Source organism: Bombus affinis, chromosome 12, assembly GCF_024516045.1.
Source record: "Bombus affinis isolate iyBomAffi1 chromosome 12, iyBomAffi1.2, whole genome shotgun sequence".
NCBI lineage: Eukaryota > Metazoa > Arthropoda > Insecta > Hymenoptera > Apidae > Bombus > Bombus affinis.
Window position 1 is genome coordinate 5,102,180 of NC_066355.1, and position 25,642 is coordinate 5,127,821.

At 38.4% G+C, this 25,642-nt stretch overlaps 1 protein-coding gene across 12 annotated transcripts in view; it reads left to right on the plus strand.

The window, feature by feature from the left end:
• LOC126922539 (protein abrupt) overlaps positions 1-25,642 on the plus strand; it is a 69,096-nt gene continuing 43,454 nt past the window's right edge. For 4 of the 12 annotated variants that reach the window (XR_007712823.1, XM_050735220.1, XM_050735230.1 and 1 more), the window contains exons 1-3: positions 578-824; positions 21,296-21,707; positions 22,304-23,173. Coding sequence is in view for 11 of the 12 variants with exons in the window: in XM_050735220.1 (XP_050591177.1) it covers positions 22,967-23,173 (207 nt within the window). In the remaining variant the exon portion in view is untranslated. The other 8 variants (XM_050735222.1, XM_050735223.1, XM_050735221.1 and 5 more) reach the window with 8 other exon arrangements.

Below are 25,642 nucleotides of genomic sequence, written 5' to 3' on the forward strand. Positions count from 1 at the left end.
AGTCAACAGGCCGTGTGGTGGGGCTGAAAGACGAGGTAGCAAGAGAGGGAGGGTAAAGGCGAGAGCAGGAGAGAGGTAGAAGGAGGAGAGGGAGCGAGAGGCAGCCGAAAGAGTATAGCGGCCCATAATTCGGTGCGCCGCCCCGCAATCAGGTTCGTGCTCGATGTTTCTAACCGCCTCGCTCGTCGTAACCGGGAGAGAGAGACGGTAGTGCACGTTTTTACGTTTGTTCGTCAGCTCCGTCGACCAAGTACAGTCCGTGACATAGGACGGAGTACGGCTCGGGTCCGCGATCTATTTTTCTATTATTTTTTTCCGTTTCTCGTTCTTTTACCGACGAATCGTGGTCTCTTTCTCCTCCGGCATTGTCGACGCCGCGTCGTTCTTATTGTTTACTTGTCCGGAGAGATAGACGCAGCTTGACAGACACTCCACTGTCGGGCATCTCTTCCGTAGTTTAAACATTTATCGTGAAAGATCGTACGTCACAAGTCGACGTACGAGCGTCGTGGAAAAGCCGGAAGGGCCGCTACGTGTGTCCTCCCGGAGGACATGGAGGACAGTCGAGAGTGTGAGGGGAAAGCCTGCTAAAACACACACGGAAGGAAGAAGAAGAAACGCAGTGGCTCGCCGGTGTAGACGTGCAACAGAAGCGCGCGTCTGCCAGTCAACGAGTCGGCTATTCAGTCAGCTAGTCAATCATTCAGTCAGTGCCGGTTCTACGCTTCGAAACGTTTTCTCTCTGTCTGTTTATACTCGCCTAGAGTTCTTCAATGGTTGCTGTCTGATGTGTTTTGCTGGCAACCGACGATGATTCTTTGTCCGTAAGTGAAAACGAGAAACAGAACAGCGTACGAAAACGAAAACTTCCTGGATCTCTGGTGTTATTACGATTTTGTGTTCCATCGTCTTTTAAGACGCCGAAACGTTACACGAGACATTTTATAATCGCTGGCCACACAAATGCTTGGCATCGAAGGAAAATGTGTCACTAAGAACACGGCCAGTGGATTAATGAATTTCTTACGTGATGATTTTCTTACGTTCACGCAATTCGTTGATTGTTGGTGATGATTGTGCTGGTTCGCTAATATAAACGCCTCCACGTCGTCGTCGTGGTTAAAAAAAGAGGAGGAGGAGGGAGCTTCTCTGGCTGATTGAAACGTTCATCCTTAAAGCATCTCTCGCATCACCGTGCCTTCCTTCCCCTTCAGTTTGGTCCACGTAGTCACGTAAATATATAAAACGAACGAAACGAACACACATGCATGCCCCGAAACCGCGTCCTGTGCGCACGTGTATGCACGTGCACGAAGAATACGAGCGTGTTATGGCCGCGGCGTGGTACACGGCTCTGATTATTAACGAGTTATTACCGCGATACTAATTAAGTTTAATCGCAAGGCCGCCGTTCGTTAAAGTTAATTGCACGATCGACCACGGCCCACGTCGTTAACTACGCCGTCCCTGCTCGCTGCGTAGTCGTGCTTTTATAGAAATTACGTGGACTCAATCTTGCTTGGTAGGGCGCGCGAAAATCCTTCATCATCGCGTAGCGGTTTCATTTTTTCTCTCTATTGGGTTAAGTTGGTATCGAATCGAGACCGTTTAAATTCGCGTTTAAAATTGCATAGGAATTCTTCCGTGATACGATACGATCCGTAGTCTCCGTGTAAACATGTTGCAAAGAGTTGCGTTGCGTGAATTGCAATTGCACCAGTACGTGTCACGAAGCTCTTATTTCTCGCAGTTTCGAACCAACACAGTAGCCGTGCACATCATTGGCTTTTCTCTCCGTATGTGTGAGCTATCAGTCGGCAAACACGTTTCGATCTAATCCACGGCGATGAGCTCCTCCAGTTCTCGGTCTTTTTCATCGATATCGGAACGATCGTGACCGTCTCGCTTGAATGATTCGTCCGTTAATTTGTTTGCCACCCCCCACTCCACTGTTTCTCAGTCGTGTTATATCGTCTACGATTTCTTCAAATCCCTTCGTGTTGATCCCGCTTTGATTAGACTCGTAATTTGAGCTCTTAACAATACGCTCGTCTTTTTTTAGACCAGTGATTAATCTATGAATTCGATTATTTGAACCTGGATCGATGGTCGTCTAGGTAAGATTTTTTATGATCTTCGATTCTGCTCGATATTTGATACAATCTATTTTCTTGTCGAACGTTTAATCTTGTGCTTTCAGCTAATTCTTCGTTAAAGATTCAAAATTTTTATAATTCCTTAAATCCGTGTTTATTTAAGTAAAAATATATTTAAATCTCGATTATTTGAATCATTAAGAACCTGCCTCTATTGCACGAGTTTTCCAAAGTTCTTTTGCAATTTATATGAGACAATTTTTTAACAAAAGGTATCATCTACGTTACTTTCTCAATATCTATAACTATTAAATTTCATCGAATCATCGTTTCTTTAATGATTCATTAACGATCGAACCAATATACCAGCCATTTAGAAACCACATTGACTACCTCCATTAATTGAAGATTAGAGACATCGATAATGCTACAAACATTATCTTTAAAATATGCCTTGTAATCCACGATTACTTACGCTATTTTTCTTTTTGTTTTGCAATAATTAAACGTTCGCAAGAGCGTATAATAAATCATATGTCAATATGTAAAAACATCGATCCTCGGATCGAATCTGTTTTATAAAGATTTTGCATAACGTTTATAATTAGAACTATCAGATAACTTCTTTTTTTTTTTTTTTTTCAAGAAATTGAACATTAATATCATGTACTCGGAAATGAAATTTATAGAAAGTAAATTCGATCAGTTTAGTTTCGAAGAGGTTCATTTATCAGATGATCCAACGATTTTCGTTCCCCAACGCGATTAGTTGAGTCGAGTTCCGTTTCCCTTTGGTTTTATGCTAATGTTAGTTGGCTTCACGCACATGTCATGATGGATCCTAGACGGAATTTGTTAAAGTTCGTAGGCCGTTCGTTGCGACACGCAGGCACACGCGTCGTACATTGCGTGCGACGCGTGTGATCAATAAATCGGGCTGTGCAGCACGCACACGAACGCACCTTCGCGTGTACACACGTGATGTGCACACTGTTGCAGCCACGGTTCTAAAACGCATAGCCCAGACGTAACAGCGTTCCTTTTCCATACGACTCGACGACAATGTATCAAAAGCAGCCAGGTCAGAATATTCGTATGGCGTGGAAAATTTTCCTCAACGACGCGACGCAACGTTCACTATCGCCACAACTGCGTTATATTCTTCGAGATTTTGTTATTATTACATGTGTCGTTGCTAAGAATCCGTTGACGTAGGAATTTCGCTTTTGCAAATATTTTACGACGAAATTGATATTCTATTCCGAAGGATCAGTTTAATGTAACCTTTTTTTTTTTTAGCCTTTTTTATTTTTTATATTTGATATTAAATATTGGCGCGTTGATCTTCCGTCAAGATTTTCTATTTAATTTTTGAAATTATATTCTGACAGCATCGCACATGATCTTTCATCTCCTAGATTTCTATATTTTATTTTTCATATTTGATAATACGGCCTTCTGTATATCACATAGTTTTGTAAAGATCATGAGCTCAGTTTTTAAAATAGGATTCCGTAGAATTCTGCTATTAATATTCTGCTATTTAATGTAGTCTTTCTTCCTTTATGTTTCACGTTTAATAATATATTCTGTAGGTATGAAATATTGGCGCGTCAAACTCATTTGGCAAAGATTTTGCACGATGCTTTTTAATTAAAGTTTTCGATTAAAGTTTCGAAACAAGGCTTTTCATTAAAGTTTCCGACGAACAGCGTATAACTGAAATCTCGTGTCACGAAGGAAACGACGATTTTGGCTACAACAATTGTTTTTACTAGACGAATTTTTTTCAACGTTAGTAAAATGTTATTCATTTTTTTCCTTGGCCTATCATCTTATAACAGGCTTCCCGTCGTGTTTTTGATAAATTCGATACGAAACTTCCTGGACGCACGGGATGTAGGATACGTAACAAATGTACGCTCATACATTATCTCAGCGAGTAATTTTTCATTCATATTGTTTCACTAAAATCTTTCCCCAAACGAACATCTCTATACTACTCTACTTCATAATAAACTTTAGCTTTATTAACTATTTACCAGTACATTTGAACGCCACGGACGACTGACGGTATTTTGTATCTCATTCTTTTCTTCTCAATAATGTTTATTGAACGAAACTTGAAATATTTATAAACTAATAGTACGCATATATATAACAACATAGACGTATTTCATAAAAATAACAAATATGACGAGCGCTATCGTGCCGCTTTGTTTCTCTTCGCAATCGATTAAGACAAGCGCTATCGCTCTGTTTGGGATTTTTCGACCGTGTTTTTTCAAAGACCCCTGGGACTCAAACGGTTAAGATTCTTAAAAATCCATCTTAATTAGGCAGAACACAGAAAGAAAGATTTGATCAATTTAACTTTATAAACGTTTCTAAATTTTTTAATTCTTCAATATATTTTTACCTGCAATTTACGACGAATAAATACAAGATAGATTATCTCTCGCTAAAAATGGAAATTCTATAAAGAATTGGGAATTTTAATTACTTATAGGTTTTAAAATTTTTTAAATGTCATTCTTTCTCTTTTACCGGCGATTTACGATGAATTTGCAAGCTTGATTAACGCCACGTCTCCCATTAGAAACGGAAATCCCACGAGTCCGTGTCTTTCCACATGGCGGCCGATGGTTATTTGATCGATACGAGCCCTCGTCTCTTCGCTTTTCACCGTGAGCATTGCGACCCTTTTATTAATGACCGACTCACACGCATCTCGATAAGCTGCGATAGGCACGAGTATATACTCACGAGTCACGAGCCTCGCGTTTGGGAACGTTTCACGCACACGAAGGTCATATCTTTTTCGGACGATTTATTGAGTATTCTCGCACTGCGTGCTTCCCTTTGTTCAATTTACAATCCGATCAGTCGTATTCGTCACAATAATACGAGGAAAAAAAAAGTAAAGTTAAAGAAAGAATTTTGTTCGGTTGTTTTCAAATATTTGTTTATCGTGTTTGATTATCGATCATCGAATTCCTCAATAATAATTCTCGTAATCTGTTCGCTATGTTATCGTGTTTCACGAAACAAAGAATTACGTGGTAAATAGAAACGACGCGTTTCGTAGAGTTTACACGAGGGAAACGCCGTTAAAAAATTTCAGACGATAGTATAAATCTTTCTTGCGAACCACGTTGTTTCGATACCGCGTAAACGCGTTAATCCGCCGTAATCATAGATTTTTATCATTCGCACGATCGATGGTGTTAGATAGGAATCATCATATGCGATGTTCTCGGTTGCATAGTCACAAGTTCGCATGAATACACTGCTTGTGTAATATTTAAAGCAAGAGATGCACGTAGTATTTAAATAATGAATCTCTTGAAAGCCCGATTAATCAATTTCACTTTTTGTTAATTTCTTAATTCCATTACACACGTGCAGGATTGTTATTCGATTCTCAAGGAATAAATTATTTCCATAAAGTTCATTTATCGCAAGAATATAATATACATAAGCGATAGTAAATTCTAAGGTGAATTTAATAAAAGCTTTTGTGATATCATCACATTTCGATACTTCTCAATTTATGGAGTTGATCAATGTAATTTTTTAAGAAATACGATGCGGTACACAAACCGGTTGCCACAATCTTTGAACACGTTTTCTTAATTTAACTGAAAATTATTTCGGACACGTCAGAACCACTTCGAATATCGTGGCAATCAATTTATAAATCACTCTGAATATTATACACTTTCTTTTTGCGAATTTTTCAATCTCGCACTACTGCAAAGCATTCAGTATCGATAATCAAGATAAGAAAAGATTTGAAATAGAAAATCGAGGAAATATTGGCATATAGTACATATAGGTCGCAAAGCACAATAAAAACAGTGGAAATTAACCGAATTATGGAAGCGTCACGTCTGCTAATGATTTATGCGCGACAATGTGGCGGTAATTGGTAGCGTGCACGCAGCGAGCGACGCGCGGCCTGTCCACCGATTAATTAATGAATTGACGGGCACGAGATTGCGGCCGCAAAATGATGTACATACATTCGTCACTGGGAGATGGTCAATTGTCGATGTTGGAGCGCAAATTTCGTCGTTTGTCACCGTTCGTCGTCATTTGTCGAGATTTGTTTCTGTTTCTGAGGTTGACAAGTCTTCTTCCGTACGATCGTAATGGGTCTTGGATCGCGTGGGAATCGATGCAAAAGAGAAGTTTCTTTCCCAAACCCCCTTTTGATATAAAAGCAACAGCAGGAAGTGTATTTTCGAACCGATACATCCGGTCGATCGAACGATGCGTTTTATTCGACGATGCTCGTGAACGATATTGAAAAAAAAAACAGAAAAAAAAGAACGTTCGGGATAAAACAGAGGCTAATAAATAGAGGCGATCGTGCGATGATCGAATGACGCAATAAAAAGATAATTACTGGAAAATAGAAGCCAATAATGGGCAGGTATAAAATTTTACAAGCGAACGAGCGTTTCGTCGATGTTCACTAGTGCCTCTGTCCTCTATGGTTTCCTCTCTCTATAGCTATTGTTACTATGGTCCAGACAAAAAATATTTCTTTTCTTCGTCGTAGCTTCGTTCTAGCTGGTTGGAAGTATACGTTTTTCGGGGTAGTCGTAAAATCGACCGGTTTCGAAAGTAATCTTCGTAATTCCAGTATACGTGTCTAGCTTTGACTGGGAACAGTAATACATAGTTTGCCCGTAGAGTCTGCTTCGTTTTTCTGTCCCGGTACTGGTATCTCGGCACCACGAATTGTTTTAGAACGAATGGGGAGCGACGAACCGCAATGAGATAACCGAAATTAAGGGTTCTAGGGAACATAGTTACGTACCTGTGTCGGAAAACGTACACACGTATACAACGAAATATTTCGCTTCTAGCCACGTACGTACCTGCTGAGAGGCTTCGAGGGGCCTCCAAGGAACGTAGCAGCTGGCCCGATAATTGCGCCGGCGATATTATTAATGGTCCCAAAGATTTGCTCCGGCCCGGAACCCAGGTAGACGAATGAGTGTGCGCTGTGCGCTGTGCGCTGTGCGCTATGCGCTGTGCAGCATGCGCTGTGCAGCATGCGCTGTACGCTATGCGCTGTGCAGCATGCGCTGTGCGGCATGCGCTGTGCGTTATGCGCTGTGCGCTATGCGTTGTGCGCTATGCGTTGTGCGCTATGTGTTGTGCGCTATGCGCTGTGTGCCCACCTTAATCCTCTATCACGTGAAAAAGTACAGGATGTAACCGTGCACAATGATACTCCCTTGGCTCAGGCTAAGGACACGTACCAATAGGATTTTTCTTTCTTAGCATCTTTGTTATGTGCTTTGAATTTCTGGTTTTTGTTTGAATCGTTTAAGGGGAATGAAAATAGTGGAGATATTTTCTAAGTGATAGGATTTTGACGATAGGACTTTTAGGATTTCGTTTCAAGATTTTTTAATTGTAGCATTTTATTTTACGATTTTTCGATTTTACTATTTTTCTTTGGGTTTTTCGAATTCTAAGATTCTGTTTCTTTTTCTTAGTAAATTGTGAATTCATGTAACGGTTATTTCAGATATATTCTTTTAGTTTCTCAGAATAGCCGTGGAAAGTTTACTGGCAAAGGGAGAACTTCAGTTGTCCCATCTTGTCGAAGCTAAAGTGATCTTCTATAAAATAATAGCATTCAGTTTCCTAATGATATGCGCGAAGTATTAGGTATAGGAATTCAATAATTTCGCATAAACGATATGACAAACTATAGACTATAGATTATATATTATAATCTGTAAACAATCAAAGATATGTAGTATTCTAAAATATATGGATAGTTACATTATCGAAGATCCGTTGGCAAAATGAGGCGTCCTTTGAATTCTAAATTTTTTATTTTTAGAGATTTTAGATAGAGATTTTTAGATAATATTTCTTTAATGTTTTCTTTTACAATGTTATTGATGCTGAATAATAATTGAAGAAAGAAATGAAACAAACATTATATTCAGAAAGGTTATTCAATTTAAACATCGAATAATTAGAAGCATGAAATATTTCATCTTGTTAAGAACCTCGATAAACCTTCTACAGAAATTCCTGCAAATGTCCAGAACCTATAGGTTTAACCGGACGAGAGAAAAGAAATTCTCGTCAGTCTGTTTTCTAAGAAGGGTCAGGATGTAAGGGTCCACGAGAGTGTTTATTTTCGAGCGCAAATGGAATGCTTGTCCGGGAGCTGCAGGCTTTTCTTACGATTTTGTGAAAAACTTCACGTTCTTGATGTGTTTCGTCTGGTAACCGGAGTATGCCATACGTAGAGCTTCTTCCTCCTCTTCATTCATGGTTCTCTGGATATTTTCTCGTATGCCACTCTCGCATGGTCTGTGTTCTGTCCATTTCGAGGACTTTCGATGAATAGAGCTCCATGTAATACGAACCAAACAGCGTTATGGGTTTTCCTTCAACTTCGTACCACGTGCATCCGCAAAAGTATGCTCGCGGCACACCCACCGCGTGAAAATCTTGTTTTCACTTTCATTTAACCGACAAAAACTTTCACTGACCGATTCCTGCCACTAGCGTAGAAAACGACACGCCACGAAATAAAATCAAGGACGTTCGACGAACGTTTCATTCATCGTACGTCCCGTTTCCTCGTCCTCCGGGCGGATATTCCTTTTTAATATTTAAGTTGTGACGTCAGATCTTCCGAGCTCTCGAAGAAAATCGCGCATTCTTACTCTCCGCTCGCGAATACATTTCAATATTTAGGAACGCGATGCCTTTCGACTGCAAACATTCCTGCCATGCTACTTTGCACAACGCTACTTTGAATATTCCCCGAAGTAGGAACCTCGCCCATGATGTATGCTAATTCTTTACATCGCATAATAAGGGTGATTTCAGGAAGAAAATTTCCCGATTGCCAAATTATAATCATTCGTCTAAAAGGTCCTTTCTATTTGGATATATTCTATATTTTATAATCGTATTATAAATATATATATTCTTATATATATATATATATATATATATATATATCTTATATATATTTATTTATTTATTATATATAGTGGCTGCAACAAAACTATTTGCACACGCCTTTGTTTTCCAATGAAACGCCACTTGTTCAGGTTTGACATTTTGTTTTCATAATAATAAAGATATCTATCACAAAAAATACGAAATGTAATATACGTATATGTAATTAATTATTATAAAAATGCAGTATTATAGCAACAATACGTATATATTATAGTCCCAATAAAGTTGAAACGATTTATTTCCGTAGGCCGAACAAAGCATTTCGTTATCAGGGGCAATTTTCTCGCCTAATACAATGCCGATAAGAAACCGGCAACTATCTGTTTCCTTATCGTGATGCATACACGATTTCTCATATTTTTCCACAATTAGTCTTCCCGTCGATAGAACGAAATCGATTTAACTTTATACCTACGAAGATAAAGCCTACAAATGCACCTGGATACCCAATCCACCGATAGGATCTTCAATTACTTCGTTCTGCCAGGTCTGAGGAATTGCAAAATCTGTAATCTTATACATCCTGGGTAAATCTTCGTGAAAAATTTCAGTATGAAAATTCCATTCTCCATCGAAGCCTCAGCAGCCAAGAAACTGTCGAGCAAAACCTGTAGAACACGAAGCCTTAACAAAACTTCGATCGCTTTTTACCATCTCCTCGATCAACACAAATCATTCGCTTTTCTTGCTTCTGGATCTTGTAGCTTTTTCCTATCCGACCTTGAGATCTCGCACGACAGCGGCATAACGGTTTTTGATCTGTCGCGATCGATAGAGATATCGAACGCGATTGACGTAGCGGATGAATCTAAACGCTGATCATAATAGTAGTCACGACTAGTGGCGAGTAGGTTGGCCACGGAAAGCGGAGGAGGAAGAGGTATCCTTTCTGAAGAGAGTGGAAGGATCGAGAGTGTACGCCACACCTCAAATTCGCGGCATTCCTGCTACGCGTAGCCAATCTCTCGACTCGTCTTGAGATCTATCAAACTTCGTCTGTGTGGGTTTGTGTGTTCGCGCGCGAGTGTGTTCCTTCCATCTCTAGGATCGATCTATCGTCGGGCACGTGCGTGCATTTCCTGCTCGTGAATAAATATTGCGACCACGTTATCTACTCTGGTCGGTCGTTACCTCGCTGCCACGCTTTTTCTCACCGCGGAAAAATCGCTCGTGCGGCTAATAATCGACAACGATTACGTTTTACGAGCAGATTACGCTGTAGAGAAACGGATAGACTGTCGTAGGAATGACCGGCTAAATCGCGATTTAGTTCACTGCTTGGCAGATTATACGTAGTCTCGCGACAACAATTTTTCGTCTGCGAAAATTGGTTTCTAGCAGGGAAATCTGTATGCTTCTAAATATTGATTGCTGAAAACTATCACCAGGGAATTTCGTTTTAATATCTATATCCTCGCAATTCTATCTGCAATCATTGCAGGTGGTGACGACTTTTTTACTTTTCATTTAATATCGCGCGTTATTAATTTCTGAAATAAAGATATATCTCTGGGTATTTCATATATTTTTCCATATTAGGTATATAAATTTTGTACATATCTACGTCTTTATAATAAATGCGTAAACATCCGCAGTTACTTTCAATAATAAGGATATTGTGTACGTATTATTCTTTGACTGTGATCGATTATTTGAGACGAGGATTTTACGTCTTCTCCTTCTGTCTTGTTTTCTAGAAATTAAAAATGGAAATGTTAAGGTTATACGAAAAATAGCTTTGGATGTTAGAGGAATAAACGATTATGGGGGAATTGGCTAACCGACGAAATTAGCCAGTCACTTGGCCTTGAGAATCGGACTAAGTGCGATAAATTACTCATGCGTAGCGAATAAAAAGAATTTTTCGAATATAAACACATTTGATGGTCGATACATAGACTCGCGATGAATAAATCGTCCCTGCGTCGTAGTGTGCCAGGTAATCGATCGGGGTTTCAACTTCTAACTTTATCTGCGTACTTCGTTAATCGTTTGATAAACGATCACACGTACGATATCAGGTGGGGGAAATGTAATTATTTTTGTCGCGATGGATTTCGTAGATATCGACGTTTGCTTGCTGATGTTGAGTTTATTATTTCGATAAAATTGCATTCATTCCTGGTAGTACGTTCTAGAATTAAATATTCGGATTGTGTTGAAATCTTTTTACGACTACAGTAAAAATAAGTAAAATACGGCAAAAGGATAGATAGGGATTTTGTTGGGTGTTTTAATAGCATAAAACGTACAAGGTCAGAGAATTGTGTTATGTAAAAAGAATAAGCGTATAGAAGTAATTTTAATGATATGTAAGCAGAATATTATTTATATTTTTTAATTCCAAAATATCCCGTTTCGAAGTAACGTATACATTTATGACTCTACCTGTGCCAATCAGAGATCAATTGTTCGTATAAATTTCCTGATATTTACTCTGCCAAACAATAAACGACGTACAGTATTAACGATTATTTAGATAAAGCATTATCAGTCCTGCGAATTATCGTTCCAAAAAGAAAAAATGCATTCGTCAGCCGAGTTAAACAGATTGTCATTCGTCATTTCAATTACACGTAAAAAGATCTCGCTCGTGTATCGTTTTTGAGCCAATTATGTTACCGATCTTGATAAAAAAAAAAAAAAAAAAAAAAAAAAAATTATCGTTAAACATTCGAAAATACACAACACGTTAGAAAGAAGGAAAAGAGTCGAATTGTTCGACGTAATTGCATTGCGTCAACGAATCATCACTCGTCTGGAATGAAAAATCGTCGTAGATGCGTTCGACGCAACGCGTAATCGATCTTTACTACCGATCTCCCGTATCTGTCCCCGCTCATTGCCCCTCCGCGCCACGCAAATCCCGCGGTTTCGCGATAAAAACGCAATATTCTGTAGCCGACTGGCAGATAACGCGTTCCATATTGCAGGGAGCCGACGAGATAACAGCGCTCGCGTTATTTACGTACACGCACGGAGCATTGTGCTGCATCACCAGCTTTTTCTATACCGATCGTGCCTCTTCTTCTCTCTATGATCGTCATATTTTTTTTTGTCCCTGTACATGTACGTAAAACCAATAGTAACACGTCTATATTCAATCTTCCTTTATTTCAAGGAAGAAATATATACATATAAAGTGGTTTATGAAAGTATTCAAACGCTATTTCACAGAAGATTTATATCGGTATATAGCGAAACATTTTGAAATTTCACTAGCGCTATAACAAAACAAATATTGAAAGACAAATATTGAAAGTTATTGTATGAGAATGAATATTTTGAATTAGAGTATTTTGGTTACTAATAATCATTACATATGAGCAAAAGTTTTTTCATTAGTGGTAATCGTTATCGATGACGGGAATTTTACTTTGGTTGCGAATAGCCATTATCGATGGCGGAAATCTAATTTCGGCAAACAGTAACCAATATAAATGACAGGAATTTTTTTGGTTACGAGTAAACATTATTGACGACTCGAATTTTATGTTGATCACCGCTAACTATTATCGATGGCAAAACTATGTTTTGGTTATATTTGACTATTGACAGTCGTTGTTAACATTACTTATAATCAGTTCATATTCATTGACATAAAAACGTGGATTGTGAAACTTATGCATATTTTATTGAGCAAAAAAAAAAAGATAAAAGACGGTATGAAAATATATGAAATAAAGAATAAAATAAAGGATATTGTGCAAAATTTTTAGTAGCGCTTGTATTGCTATGCTAATTGTCAGTAATGTAAAATGACAATTCGCAAATCGAACGTAATCAGATAAAGTGCTCGTAGTCGATATCAGTTATCGGTAGCCAAAATAAAATTCGGGCCATTGATAATGGTTACTAGTAATCAAAATTCAATTTCTGTGATCGAGAATAATTATTCGTAACCAAAATAAAATATCCATCATCGCTAATGATTATTTGTAATAAAAAAAAATTTTTATATTTTATTATGATTATTCGTAATCAGAACAAGTAAAGCTTAATATTTTTTTTTAACATTTTATTCTTTGAGAAGCTCCTTTAAGATTTACTATAATTGGCCTTCTTTTCTTAAGTAAAAATAAATTTATATTCAATGAGATTTTTCCACAAAATGTTTGAAATATCTGTTATTCCGGATCCCTGGATTATATCGGTGAATTTTGAAACGGCTCTGAAAACGTATATACAAGTTACAAGATATTTACTACAAACAGTAATATTTAGTAAAAAATTAGTCTACGTCACAAATAGCTACCTTCAACGTATAATCAATGTTAAGTATGGTTACATTGAATACTAGGTCTTGTTAATATAATATAGTTATATAATACAGTTATAATATTAGTTAGTTGATTGTTTAAATATTTTTGTTACCTTTGCAAAAAACGTATTTGCACTAAATATCTTGTAGCTCATATACACATTTTCAGATTTCTTTCAAATTTTTCCATTGTGATTACGACAGTCGTTTCATCCCAGTGTTAATAAATATCAAAATATTTCGTGTGACACAGATAATAAATTCATGAGAGGCTTCTATAAGTGTTCGGTTACTTTCGTGAGTCACTGTATCTATTTTGTGATTATTTCGTGTGGAATTTTGTGTTTCATTTATCATTGACGAGTTTCGTTCGTCATGTTGGCGTTCCAAGAACTAAATAACCATTAAACGTTAACTTTGTAGAGAAGAGAGATAGAAATATGGTCAATTTGAACGACGAAGACGCACTGAGCTTTCGGTACGGAGATCTCATTAACGCGTCGATTGCTAAATACTTCCTACTTGGATGGTTCAAAATCCACGATCGCTGCGAGAACACGCTTGGTTATCAAAGGGTCGTCAACCTGGCGTTTCGTAGAGAACGATCAAAGAAATACCTGTAAATACGACACAGTCAGGTAGATATAGTCTGTGAACCGCCGCGACTCTTTGAGTGGATGGAAGTCTGCTGATAAGTATGATCACGCAATCTCTAATTTGCGGCGCGAGTGTGGAAAAGTCCACGGTGAACAGGAAATTAGAAAAACATGCGTATGATTAACTTTTTAACACTCGCTTGTCTGTCTCATTGGGTGTCACTTTGCTATATATATACTAAATATTATTACGCAAAGCGGAATGATCTGTCTCTTTATTTTGGTAAAAAAGCTTGGCTATTCTTTCTTCATAGTGGTAAAAATGTTTTGTATACCTTGTATATACATTGAGAGTATAGAAAATGTATTGCTATATTTACAAGGTATGAATTTATGTATAAAGGTTTGCATATTCTTCGATGGAAAATTTGAAATTGAATGCGATATGATTTACGTTATACTCTTTCACGTTTTGTTTCTTTATCTTGATAAAAATATTTCGTACACTATTGTGAACGTAGAAAACATTGTTACAATGTTTACAAGAAGACGTAAGAAATCTCACTCGGTTCGTGCTCGGATACAAAATTGAAAAGAAATCTGACTGTTTAGAGGTTAAGGATCATTGCGTGTTAAATTTCTCCCCTTCGATATCTTCGAATTAAGCGTAATTACCAAGCAGAACGACATAGTTTCGCTCTCGAAAAGAGAAGTCTAATATATTCGTCGTGTTTCCAAACTGACAGGCGAAAGTAATTTTGCGACGCAAAATGGTTGTACATGTAGAAAGTACAAGGTTCGCCAGGAGAAGAAAGTGTCATCGAGCTGGCTAAATGGCGGGTTTCGGTTCGTGTACATGCCGGTTTGAACATTAAGCGAGGAGTACACGCCCCGTGTTCCAGGCGTCGCGTCGCTATGGAGTCCGGCGCGTGGTGAAAGTCATTTTGGTTGGCGATGGGCTGATTATTATGCTATCCGGGCAATCGTCATTCAATTATTACACCCAGTGACCCTCGTCTTCGTTCGGCGTAATTACGTTGCACGCGCGAAATATTGCCGCCCGCCTACTGCGTTGCGCGAAATTCAACGCATATGCAAATCATCGACGTTCAACACTTTTTCAAATTCAATTTGCGTTCACGCGCTCGTCGTGTTAATGGGAGTGGTGCACTTCTGTTGTCCACCTTGACTTAGGAAAGGTAGTATCATTGGTAATTGCGTGTTATTGTTCTCTTTGAGGATTAACAGGGAAAAGTTGCAATACCGCGAGTTGTTTACGCGAACGATCGTGTCCGATCGGTGACAGGAATTATCTACTGCCGCCGCGTATTTCTTATCTTACGCTCCGTCGATTAAATTTAGGTAAGTGCAAGAAAACTTTGTATCTTAAGTTTGTTATCTGTTGTCCCCTTTCTTCTTTTGTCTTTCCACCAATTTGTTTTGTTTTGAAATCGTTCGCTGGGATCGGGAAGGGATACTTGTTTTTTTTATCTTTTTCGGAAAAATAATACACGTATATGTGACTATGGCAAACTGAATCTATTTGTCAAATGAATTCGTGTACTCAAGAACGTGCATTTTGAATATATTGTATCTTTCGGTGGCACATTTAAGCTGAAGAATGATTAAACGACAAATATGAGTTTGATATCTTCCAAGCAATTCATTTCGAAATTAATTAGATTGTACTAGCGCAAATATGGTAAAAATTATGTATCGATACAAATGGAGATATCTTTGCAGATGCCTGCGTTAATAATTGTATTATTACATCAATCATATTACAATCATATTACAGTACGACATCCGAATATCGAACATTACTTAACGGTATTCAATTTTTAATCTATTTTATGTACATATATATATATATCTGAATAATATATATATTTATATACACATATCTGAAAGAAATAGATAATTAAAAAGATTCAATTTGACTTTCGAAATTGTATAAGTGATCGAAGCTAATACTGTTTTAAAGGATTAGTCTTATAACATATTTCAAACATTCGAAAAGGAACAACACAAAAAAATTCGAGAAGAAAAAAAGGATATTCCATAAACAGTAACGCGATAAGGTTTATTGACTTGCAATTACACTGCATCGCATTAAATCGACTGCAAATGCAAATGATCAAAACGTGTTGCAAACAGTTTGCAATTTCACATCGCATTTGCATACGTTAACGCAGGAACAATACGTGTCTAGAAGTTTTCCAATTTAAAAATCATAACTTGTCGGCGACATGAAACAGGGCGAGATTTTTAATTGCATCCTCGTCGCATATGATCAAGATCACCGAAGGAATAGGATAATAACGTAGAAGAGATATTTTTCCTTTATCGATGAATGAAAAAAGATTCGCGGAAACTCGCGAGGGAGGAGGCGTGCTCTCGTGCGTGGCAACGAGAAATGTAATAAAGTATTGAAAAAGTACTGTGCGTGGTCCCGGCGAGTAATGCGATAGGCGTTGTTGACTCGCGATTATAAACGCGTTGCGCCGCACTGCAATGAGCTTTACGATCGCCCCGTGGAATAATAAAACGAACCGCGGTTTCGAGGAAGTTACGCGCCCGACGTCCTTGATTCGGTTCGGCGAAATTTTTTTCTCTCCGCGAATAAAATATTTAAACGTTGTATCTTTTGATTTATCGCCCGCTCGTATCGCGTCTTGTCCGTGCAAACACTTTAGATAAAAAAGAGAAGAAATAAACCAAACGAAAAATAAAGAGACAAAAAGTCGTCGCGGTGTATAACAACGACTGTGCGTAACGGTGGTGGAACTTTAACGCTTCGTATTGACATGTTTTAATTCGATGGCAATGCTGTTTTTCTTTGAAAGATATTTCACTAGATTTTCATTATCGGATTATTGTTACTCTATGTTTCAGACTGTTTTTTTACTTATGAAAAATAAAAAGAATCTTTTATGCACTTTAATTTAAAACGTAGAAGTTAAAAATTTCTACTAATAAGTTAAATAGCGTCACTAATGAAATGATAGGTGAGTAAGTATGAATGGTCATTATCACCTAATGACAAAATCCGCAATCACTTAGTTGCCAACCCAATAGATACTCATCTATGACTACTATTGTATTTCTATGGTTGTGTGTCTCTACTTCCAGCAAAACCATCACTCTGTGCCTGGAATGTTTCAAAACGTCACAGAGCGCGAATATTTATGAAACCGGACGTATATACCGATGATTATGATTCGTTTCTTCTAATTAAAACAGGCAACGGTCTGGATCCGGTAATCGCGCATGTATCGTAAAAAGATCGAAGTATTCCAGCCGCGGGCGCGAAGTAACGACCGCTAATGATGCCGAGTTTCAAGTCTCTGTCTGTCGAGACGGGTTCAGTCGGTCGATCTCGTGTCAGTAGCTTCATAAATCATAGCCGCGTCAGACGTATGCAGATCGACGTGTTTTTACGTCAAAATAAGTATTCTTTTGTCTGTGCGCATTCTGAATTACAAAATGGTCCTACCACTCGGCTGGGTTTGGCTCCAACTCTCGAACTTCGATCGATCGAAGACGAGTAATTAACGTGTTCGTTTGGAGTCCGCGAATCGAACATCTGGGCCCTTAATTATCTCATTCAATATTTACCGCGCCGGAAACGCGGCGAAATTTTCAGCAAAGCCGCACGAGGCTTTTACACCGTTTGCAGAATCGTGTAACAGCGGGAAGCGAGGAGGGAACGGCTTAAGCGCCAACACCAGACGAACCCGATCGATCGGTTGAAATGTATTCAGGGACGCGCGATTCATTCATACGATATAATGGAATATGTTGGATGACGCACACGTGGAACGCAGCGCGCGATTTCGCACGCGCGAAACATCTGATCCAAAGACATCGAGTGTTTTGAAATGGACGATGAAGATGAAAATTTCAATACCCGTGCGGAGTTCGTAAACGTTCGTACGAACAAGCCTGAGAATCGTTTCTGATTTAAAGGTGTTAATTGAGATGGTCGAAGTAGTTTCTTCAAATAACATCAGCCAGGACTTCGAATTTTCCATTATTGCTCGTGCTGAATATGTGACTTATATCGTTCGTATGTTACGCGTAATTTTATTTTATCGAGCGTTTTGGGTCGACGTTAAAAATGAAAATTTCGATACTCACCGCATTATTAATAATAATGCATTCTAGAAACACAGCATCGTAGAATCGGTATTATGAAAAATGATGTATGGAAATTAAATATTCCTAAAAAGACAACTTTAGCTATTGGATATAATTCTTGTCCAATGTAAATACTGATAAATTTATAAAAGTTGTATAATATCATGAATATTTTATTAAAGAAATCGAAATGTACTAAGTCGAAATTAAAGATGCTGGAATTTATCGCTTCGCTCATGAAAACAAACATGAACAGAGTCGGTTTGTTTAAAGAGGTAATTGAAGTGATTGAACAAGCTCCTTCAAATAAGACTAATCGGTATTTCCTTTGTAATTTTCCATCATATTACTCATAGTACATCATTTGCATCGGTTTTATGTTACATTTAATTCTAAGAAATTTTCTTCCATTCGTTTTGTACGAAACCTCGTTAGCTTACTCTTTTAAAAATATCTCGGCAAGTGTAACCCGCGTAGTTATTAATAGCATATAATACTATGCGCTATAGATACCAGTGGAACTATATCGTACGAAAGTTTAATGTATCAACACGCGTTGCATGATCTAGAGTAATGTGGTATGTTATTGTGGATTAATTTCGAGTTTTTTCCCAATATTCAAAGCAGAAGCAACACGCAACAAACGAACGCTTAGTATCGAACTCCTAGAGTATAAAGATACTGCTATATAGATACTATAAACTATACTATATAGAATATATAGATAGATAGGAAAAACTATATAGATACTACTTTAACAACGAAATATTTTTAATTATTATAAATCATACAAAATCAATACAAATTAGAATTTTATTAGAATCTGGACCTTTGCCATTGATTCTCGACTTAATATTGATCTCAGCCTCGACTATTTTTCTCAAACTTGGAAAATTTTCTACGAATAGGAAAACACGAATCGTCGAACATAATTTAAGGAACGTATCAAGATTGAACGTTTTCACTGGTAAATTCCAACTATGTTACATTCACGTTATTTTTACTAATATGTTATGACAATTGCAATTAGTCGATATTTTCGTTAAAGCCCTCTCGAACAAATTATAAAATTCCAACACACCTTATAGGTCGATCAGCTGGACTGCTTAAATAGTTTGGAATCCGTGCTTGGGGTGGCAAAGTGCACGGCTCGTAGGAAAATGCGTATTTAATATGAATATCGTAATTGAGATAACGCAGAGCTCGCGTACTCCACGCCTCGTAACGCTTTCTAGGTATGTGCTTGCGAAATCCTCCTCTGGTCATTATGTTAGTTTCATAATGCGCGAGTGCTCGAAGGCGTATGTACTTACGTTTTTGATTCCTGTCGCGTTGCTTACTTATCGTTTGCAGCCTGAATTGCATCGGTCTCGTTTTTTCTTTTTCTTTTTTTTTTTCCTTTTCACATTTATTTCCAGATTCAACCGCGCGTACACGCCTCTGAAATCCGCCTCGAGAAACGGAATTCTAACCGAGGGGCTATTAGCGGATAAAAATTACGCGAATACCGCGCTGTACGATTCTGCGTGTTCCCAATCGTTTAGAAAGTATTTCAACCGAGTCGTATATTTTATTTGATTTCCTGAAACCGTTGCAGCCACAGATCGAGCTTTGATTTCTTTGTGATCCTCGTAATTCGTATCTTCGCATGTTTTTGATCAGCGCTGGCACACTTGCTACACGCTTCTGTAATTTAAAAGAGATCGGCGTCGGACTCGAAAAATACATACGGTTCGACTGCTTAGACTGTTTATAGAGCGTTAATCTTACGGTGATACGAGTAATCGAATCTCTATCAGTGAAATCGCGTCCTTTTTTTGTAATTAACGGTGGAAAAGTAATTATAGAGACTGGTCGTTTGGTTGTTCCATTATGTCGGTCGATACCTGGCACATATCTCGGCCGTTTTCTAATATTTGTCGAGCCTGTTATAAAGTAAATTCACGGAATCGTAAATATCACCGATAGTCGCGTTATCGTTTTGCGATATTACAGCGGTCTCAATTTTCTTTTACCTTTGTTATTAATATTCTATTCGAAGAGGTTGTTCGTTGATACGTTGGATATCAGTCATTTACCCGGATAATGGGAAATCGTTAACTTCGTAAAAAGTGGAGTTCGATTATAACGTTTCTATATTTACAAAATCAATACAAATTTGATGCTCAACAATTATTTCTTTCTACTTATTTATTTATTTATTTATCTACTTTTTTACTTAATCTCGTCTTCGTTCTTATTATTTATTTTTCATACCTCCGTAAATTTATTCCCGATAATCATCTAAAGGTTTTAAGGTTGTATATAATTTTGATGGACAACAGGGGAGATTTCAGGAGAAATCTGTATACGCCTGTCGGATCGACTGTTTGTTACTGGACCGATAAATTATTCGGTGGTGGAAAATCGCGATGGTATCAGCTCAGTTGAAGAGACGCATCGTGATACAATGTACAAAAGAATTGACAAGCCTCGTATGCGTGCAAAGCGTATGCGACACGTTGACGTGTCGAAAGGAACCGGATACGATGCTCTCGAATTCTTTTGCCGTCCATTCATTCTGTCAGACAGATGCAGGAGTATCCACTTATCGTTTCGATCGACAAAGAAAAGAGTCTGATAAAACGAGAGAAAAAGCAATGGTTCTCCGTGCAAAAAAAGGAACGCGCAAAATTGATCTGCAAGTACAACGTTTGAGACAACGAAAGTAACCTTTCAATGATATTCTGCTGATAATACATCGTGTTATAGGGACGTATGACAAGGAACAGTTTCTCAAAGCTGACCAGCATAATACCGTACGTGCATTGGCAAAATTACGATTAGTCACTGCTTGTTCAGTAATGGAATTATGCTTTATCGTTCCTTCATTGGTCATTCTGAATAAAATGCAACTGGAGCTTTGGAACCGATCTTACGATGATTTGTTGTTATTTCTTCTTATGCTCGATTGGCAATAGCTAGTCTATAATTCCTTCATGTATATACTAACTTCGTTCATAGAACCTGGACTGACTGAATATTAATAATCTTCTCGAATCGAGGCACTGCGTTTTCTCAAGTGTGCGAGGAATAAATAAACGAGCGAAATTGTTGCTCGATTAATTTATCCTCTTGTTCGTAACTGCTCCGACTAATTTTATGTTGAATTCTACGTTAACCAGAGTTTCGTTTTATGTATTTTGTAGAATTGGAGAGACCAAGGCGGCTAAATAGGCGGAGGTAGATGAAAGAGACGCTAGAAGATACAAGACAACCGAAAACAGTGACAGCGCAGGTGAAGGGGCATGATAAGCAAGGACACTAGTGTTTCAAGAGAATCAGGTGATCTGGTAGTCGATATCAATATCAATCAAACGTTTAACGTCCAAAGGGTGGGATAGTACCGACAGATGTGTCGTCGCGCTTCTCGACAACAAATGTCGGAATGACGCGTCGATCAAGTCGTGGCTGGGCAGAGGCCGCAAGGACTTCATTAAACGGGAAAAAGTGATACACATCGTGTTTCGAGTTGGAGAAGAGAAGAGGAGCCTGTTGGAGAAGGGAGTAGAAGAAGGAACGAACGTCGTAGATCTTCAAACTTTACAAATACAAGATAAGGTACTTCATTTTTCAATTTCTATGTTTCCTCTCTTCTAAGATAGAGAGAAACAGTAAGATTTAGCAAATACATTTATAGACACTCGGAATAATTAGAGGATCTTTATTATGAATGATCATTATTGCATCAGGCAAGAGAATAGAAGCGTAAAAGTGTCTTATAGAAATCATAGATTATGTTATTTGTGTGATATTGTGATAGAGATTAACTTTAAAGGCAATCGCAGATACAAGTGGATATAAAAATCAATGTGACGCGGGAAACGATCCTTTGATTGTTTCAACTAGTGTAGAAAGGCGACGCAATTTTGGGTAGAAATATACTGTTATAAATAACTTTTGCAAGTTCGTATCACTTTTGTGACGGTTTTTTTGTAGAAATTTAGTCTTTAATGGTCCTCAGTCGCTATCTCGTTTCAAACGATAGTTCGGAAGGTAGCATTTAAAGCGAAAGAAATGGAAATTTCCCAGCGGGCTAGATTCAATATACAAAATGAATCTTGTGGCATTTATCGATCGATATTCAAAAAATGGCCGATAGAGCGCGTCACATGGCAAGGATCAAGCATTCACAATAGACGCCGCATTGTTTTCAGAAGCTATCGTGGGCTCATTGTCTCGTCACTCCGCAACAGCAGCGAAGGATAACGTCCTCCCGTCACTATCACGATGTCGTTACTATGAGATTCATCGTGCCGGTATACTCCACATTTCCTTACACCTGACAGTTTCTAGAAGAGTACCCACTGTTCAACTAATTCATCGACGTTTTCTGTCAGTAATAAATCTTACATCTTGTTTTTGAAATAACAAAAGAAAGATATACGAAACACAACAAAACAAAACAGAAGGAAAAGTTTAGAAATATCGAACAAGAAATTAAACAAGCAAAGAAAGCTTGAAAAACCTTAGAAAGGGACGAGGCTACCAAAGAATTTCATTCGAGGACGTTTCATAAAGAGGGTCAAAGCTAACTGACCGAAAGAGCGCGGAAGAAAACAGTGATCTCGTTTAACCTTGAGTGGAGATTCCTAAATCGTAGAATTGCTCGCGTTTGATTAACGTAATTGCACAAGGACAGCCGACGACTGTCCCTGTGGGTGGTGTGTGGAAGAAGCAAAAGGGCGTCGATAAAGAATAGAGGGGTGCGTGGTGAAACGCGACGAGAGGGTGAAGTGAAGGTGTCCTCGTGGGGTGCCAGAGTGAGCACGATAGCACCTCTGGTGCCCTCGGCCGTGGGTCCCGAGGGGACGGACGCCATGGCGGCCTCTTCGTCCTCGTCGAGCAGCGAGCAACAGTACTCACTCAGGTGGAACGACTTCCACTCGAGCATCCTCAGTTCATTTCGTCATCTGAGGGACGAGGAGGATTTTGTGGATGTGACCCTGGCATGCGACAGTAGCAGCTTCACCGCGCACAAGGTCGTCCTCTCTGCGTGCAGTCCTTACTTCCGGCGGCTCCTCAAGGTCAGTGCTTCTCTCTTCAAATTTTTCTTTCATTTTTTTTTCTTTCTGTTACAGACAGATGATTTTTTCCTTTCTCCTTTTCTTTCTTATTGTCAAATTATAAATGAAATACACGTGCGCTACTGTTCACAAGTATCTGGATATTTGTTTATTTTTATAGACGATAATAAAATCGCTGCGTGTAATTATCAAAGCTTATAGGACTATTTCGTTACTTGACAAACCATTTATCTTCAGATTTTTTAATTTTCGTGTAATAAGTTACATCGAAAGAAGTCATAAGACCGATTGAAATTGCTTTCGTTGTTAACGCAATCATCGATATTTAAATATATGCAGAAGTATGTGGTAAATGGCAAACTATATTATTGCTACGTTTTTATAGTTTCTAGCTAGTAATTCATCATTCACGTGTAAATTTTGTTTCATTTGTAAATTCACATACCGTTATTACAAATCGATCAAAGTGTCCAGGTACTTATGAACAGCGGCGTATTTAGATAGGAATATTTCAAATGACAGGCTAAATGTACGATGCTGGAGTATTTTTAGGGAGGAGCGTCATTTTTCAATTTAGAATGAAATCGGCCGGGTGCAATTTTGACGTGCAAAATATCGCGCGCCGTTAATTAAAACATCGCGCTGTTAAATTACCGCGCGAATGCCATTTCCTTCGTACAATTTTATCGACGAGCGTATATCCTATCTCTCTTTCTCTTCGATTCAAACAAAAGTGAAATCGATCGTTCTCCAACGTGAAAACGTCAGACTGGGTAATTGTACATATTGCGAAAAAGGGACGTTCTCGGTGGAATTCGACGAACATGTTACGTTTCGATATCCTGATTTTAGTAAATTACCGCGAAGCGAAACCACTTTCGAGGAAAAAATTCGTTGGCGATTTGCCGTGCGTGGAAACAATCGTATGATTGTATTTTAATTTGCTTGAATAATATTTGATACTCTTCCGCGATATATTATATTCACGACTAAAATAAACCAACGTAGAAGTGGCAAGGAAATATTTTCGAATAATATTTTTAACGTTAAGGTAGGGAAAACACATTCCACTCTCTATGTGGGCGTTTCCAGGCAAATTATCGACGGTAGGAAGGCAAAGGACTTCTTTTTCCAACGAGGGACGTAGATAGAGGGTAGATAGGACGCCGATTTCTTTGGTCACCACAATTTCTTCTAAAGTCACATAAATTGTTAGTCACATAAATTGCGTGTACAACACTGTTGCATGAATTAGAACCGCGCCGTGTTATTTTCTTAATCAACGTTAGTCTAATTGCGATCGTTTCCATTGTCGTGCCTATAAAAAAGAATATAACTAGTAACAAGCTCAACATCCGTTCAATGAACGTTCATAGACGAACATTAAATATGCTTAGTTTTCAGCCCCTCAATTATTAGAAATTTCCTTAGAATAACTCGAGGAATCGAGGATGAAGAGGCAAATTTACACTGTGCCACGTTCTCGTGCGTATAATGTAGTCGATGCAAGTATAAAATTTGGACGAGCCATCCCTCGTGCAATTTTCGAGGCCGGAAGAGAGTAATTACGGGCCCGTGGCGGTGGAGGAAGAATCCAGGAAGAACATCCGGTTGGATTTACATAATAACGCGGCGTCAAAGTGGACCGGCGTCGGGGAGATCGAAGCGTTCTAGCTGGCCAAACGACTATCGATCACGTGGATGTGTCGTCGCGATGTCGTCGACGATGACCATTTCCCCGAGAACCTGTTTCCTCGAATTTTACCCTTGATCGATACCTCTCGTCGCTTCCTCTTCAAGGAACTTTCTTCTATAAATCGTCCATCCGAATGAGGCGTCTCTGTCTAGGGGATGAAGAAAAGCGTATAAAAGTTGGAAATTTAATCGGTCGTACTTGATATGCAAATTATTTTATGGAGTACGGTATTTTAATTTCTTCGTGGGAAAGTCGAAGTTTAACGCGAAGGGGAACAAATTTTAAGAGACTGGATACGTGTGGATATCTGAAGAATTTCTAGTAACCTTGGGTATTTATGCGCGATAGGCTTGGATGAATTTTTTCTCCGTGCTATAAGTTTAGTAGCTTAGATGACTGTCACATTATGGTTGAATTTCAGTAATTTCGTTTTGTCCAGACTGCTATCTATCGATAAATTCTTATATCAAAACACATACATCTAGGTAATTTGAAAACTCGATGGATATTGCACGAATAATTGAAACCCAAGACAGCGAAGAATCTTTATTTACTTTTCATAGTAAAAACGAAAAACAGTTGTGAATAAATGCCGATATTAGTGCCAATATGAACTACATACAGCTAAAAGATATTGAAAGGAGGGTTAAGAAGCAGAACGATTATTCCACGCTCCAAAGCTCAGCTACTAAGAAATTGACATCGAGGAGAGGCCAGTCGACTTTCTAATTGACGCGTACCGCTAATTGATTTTAAGTGTCAGCCACGGTACT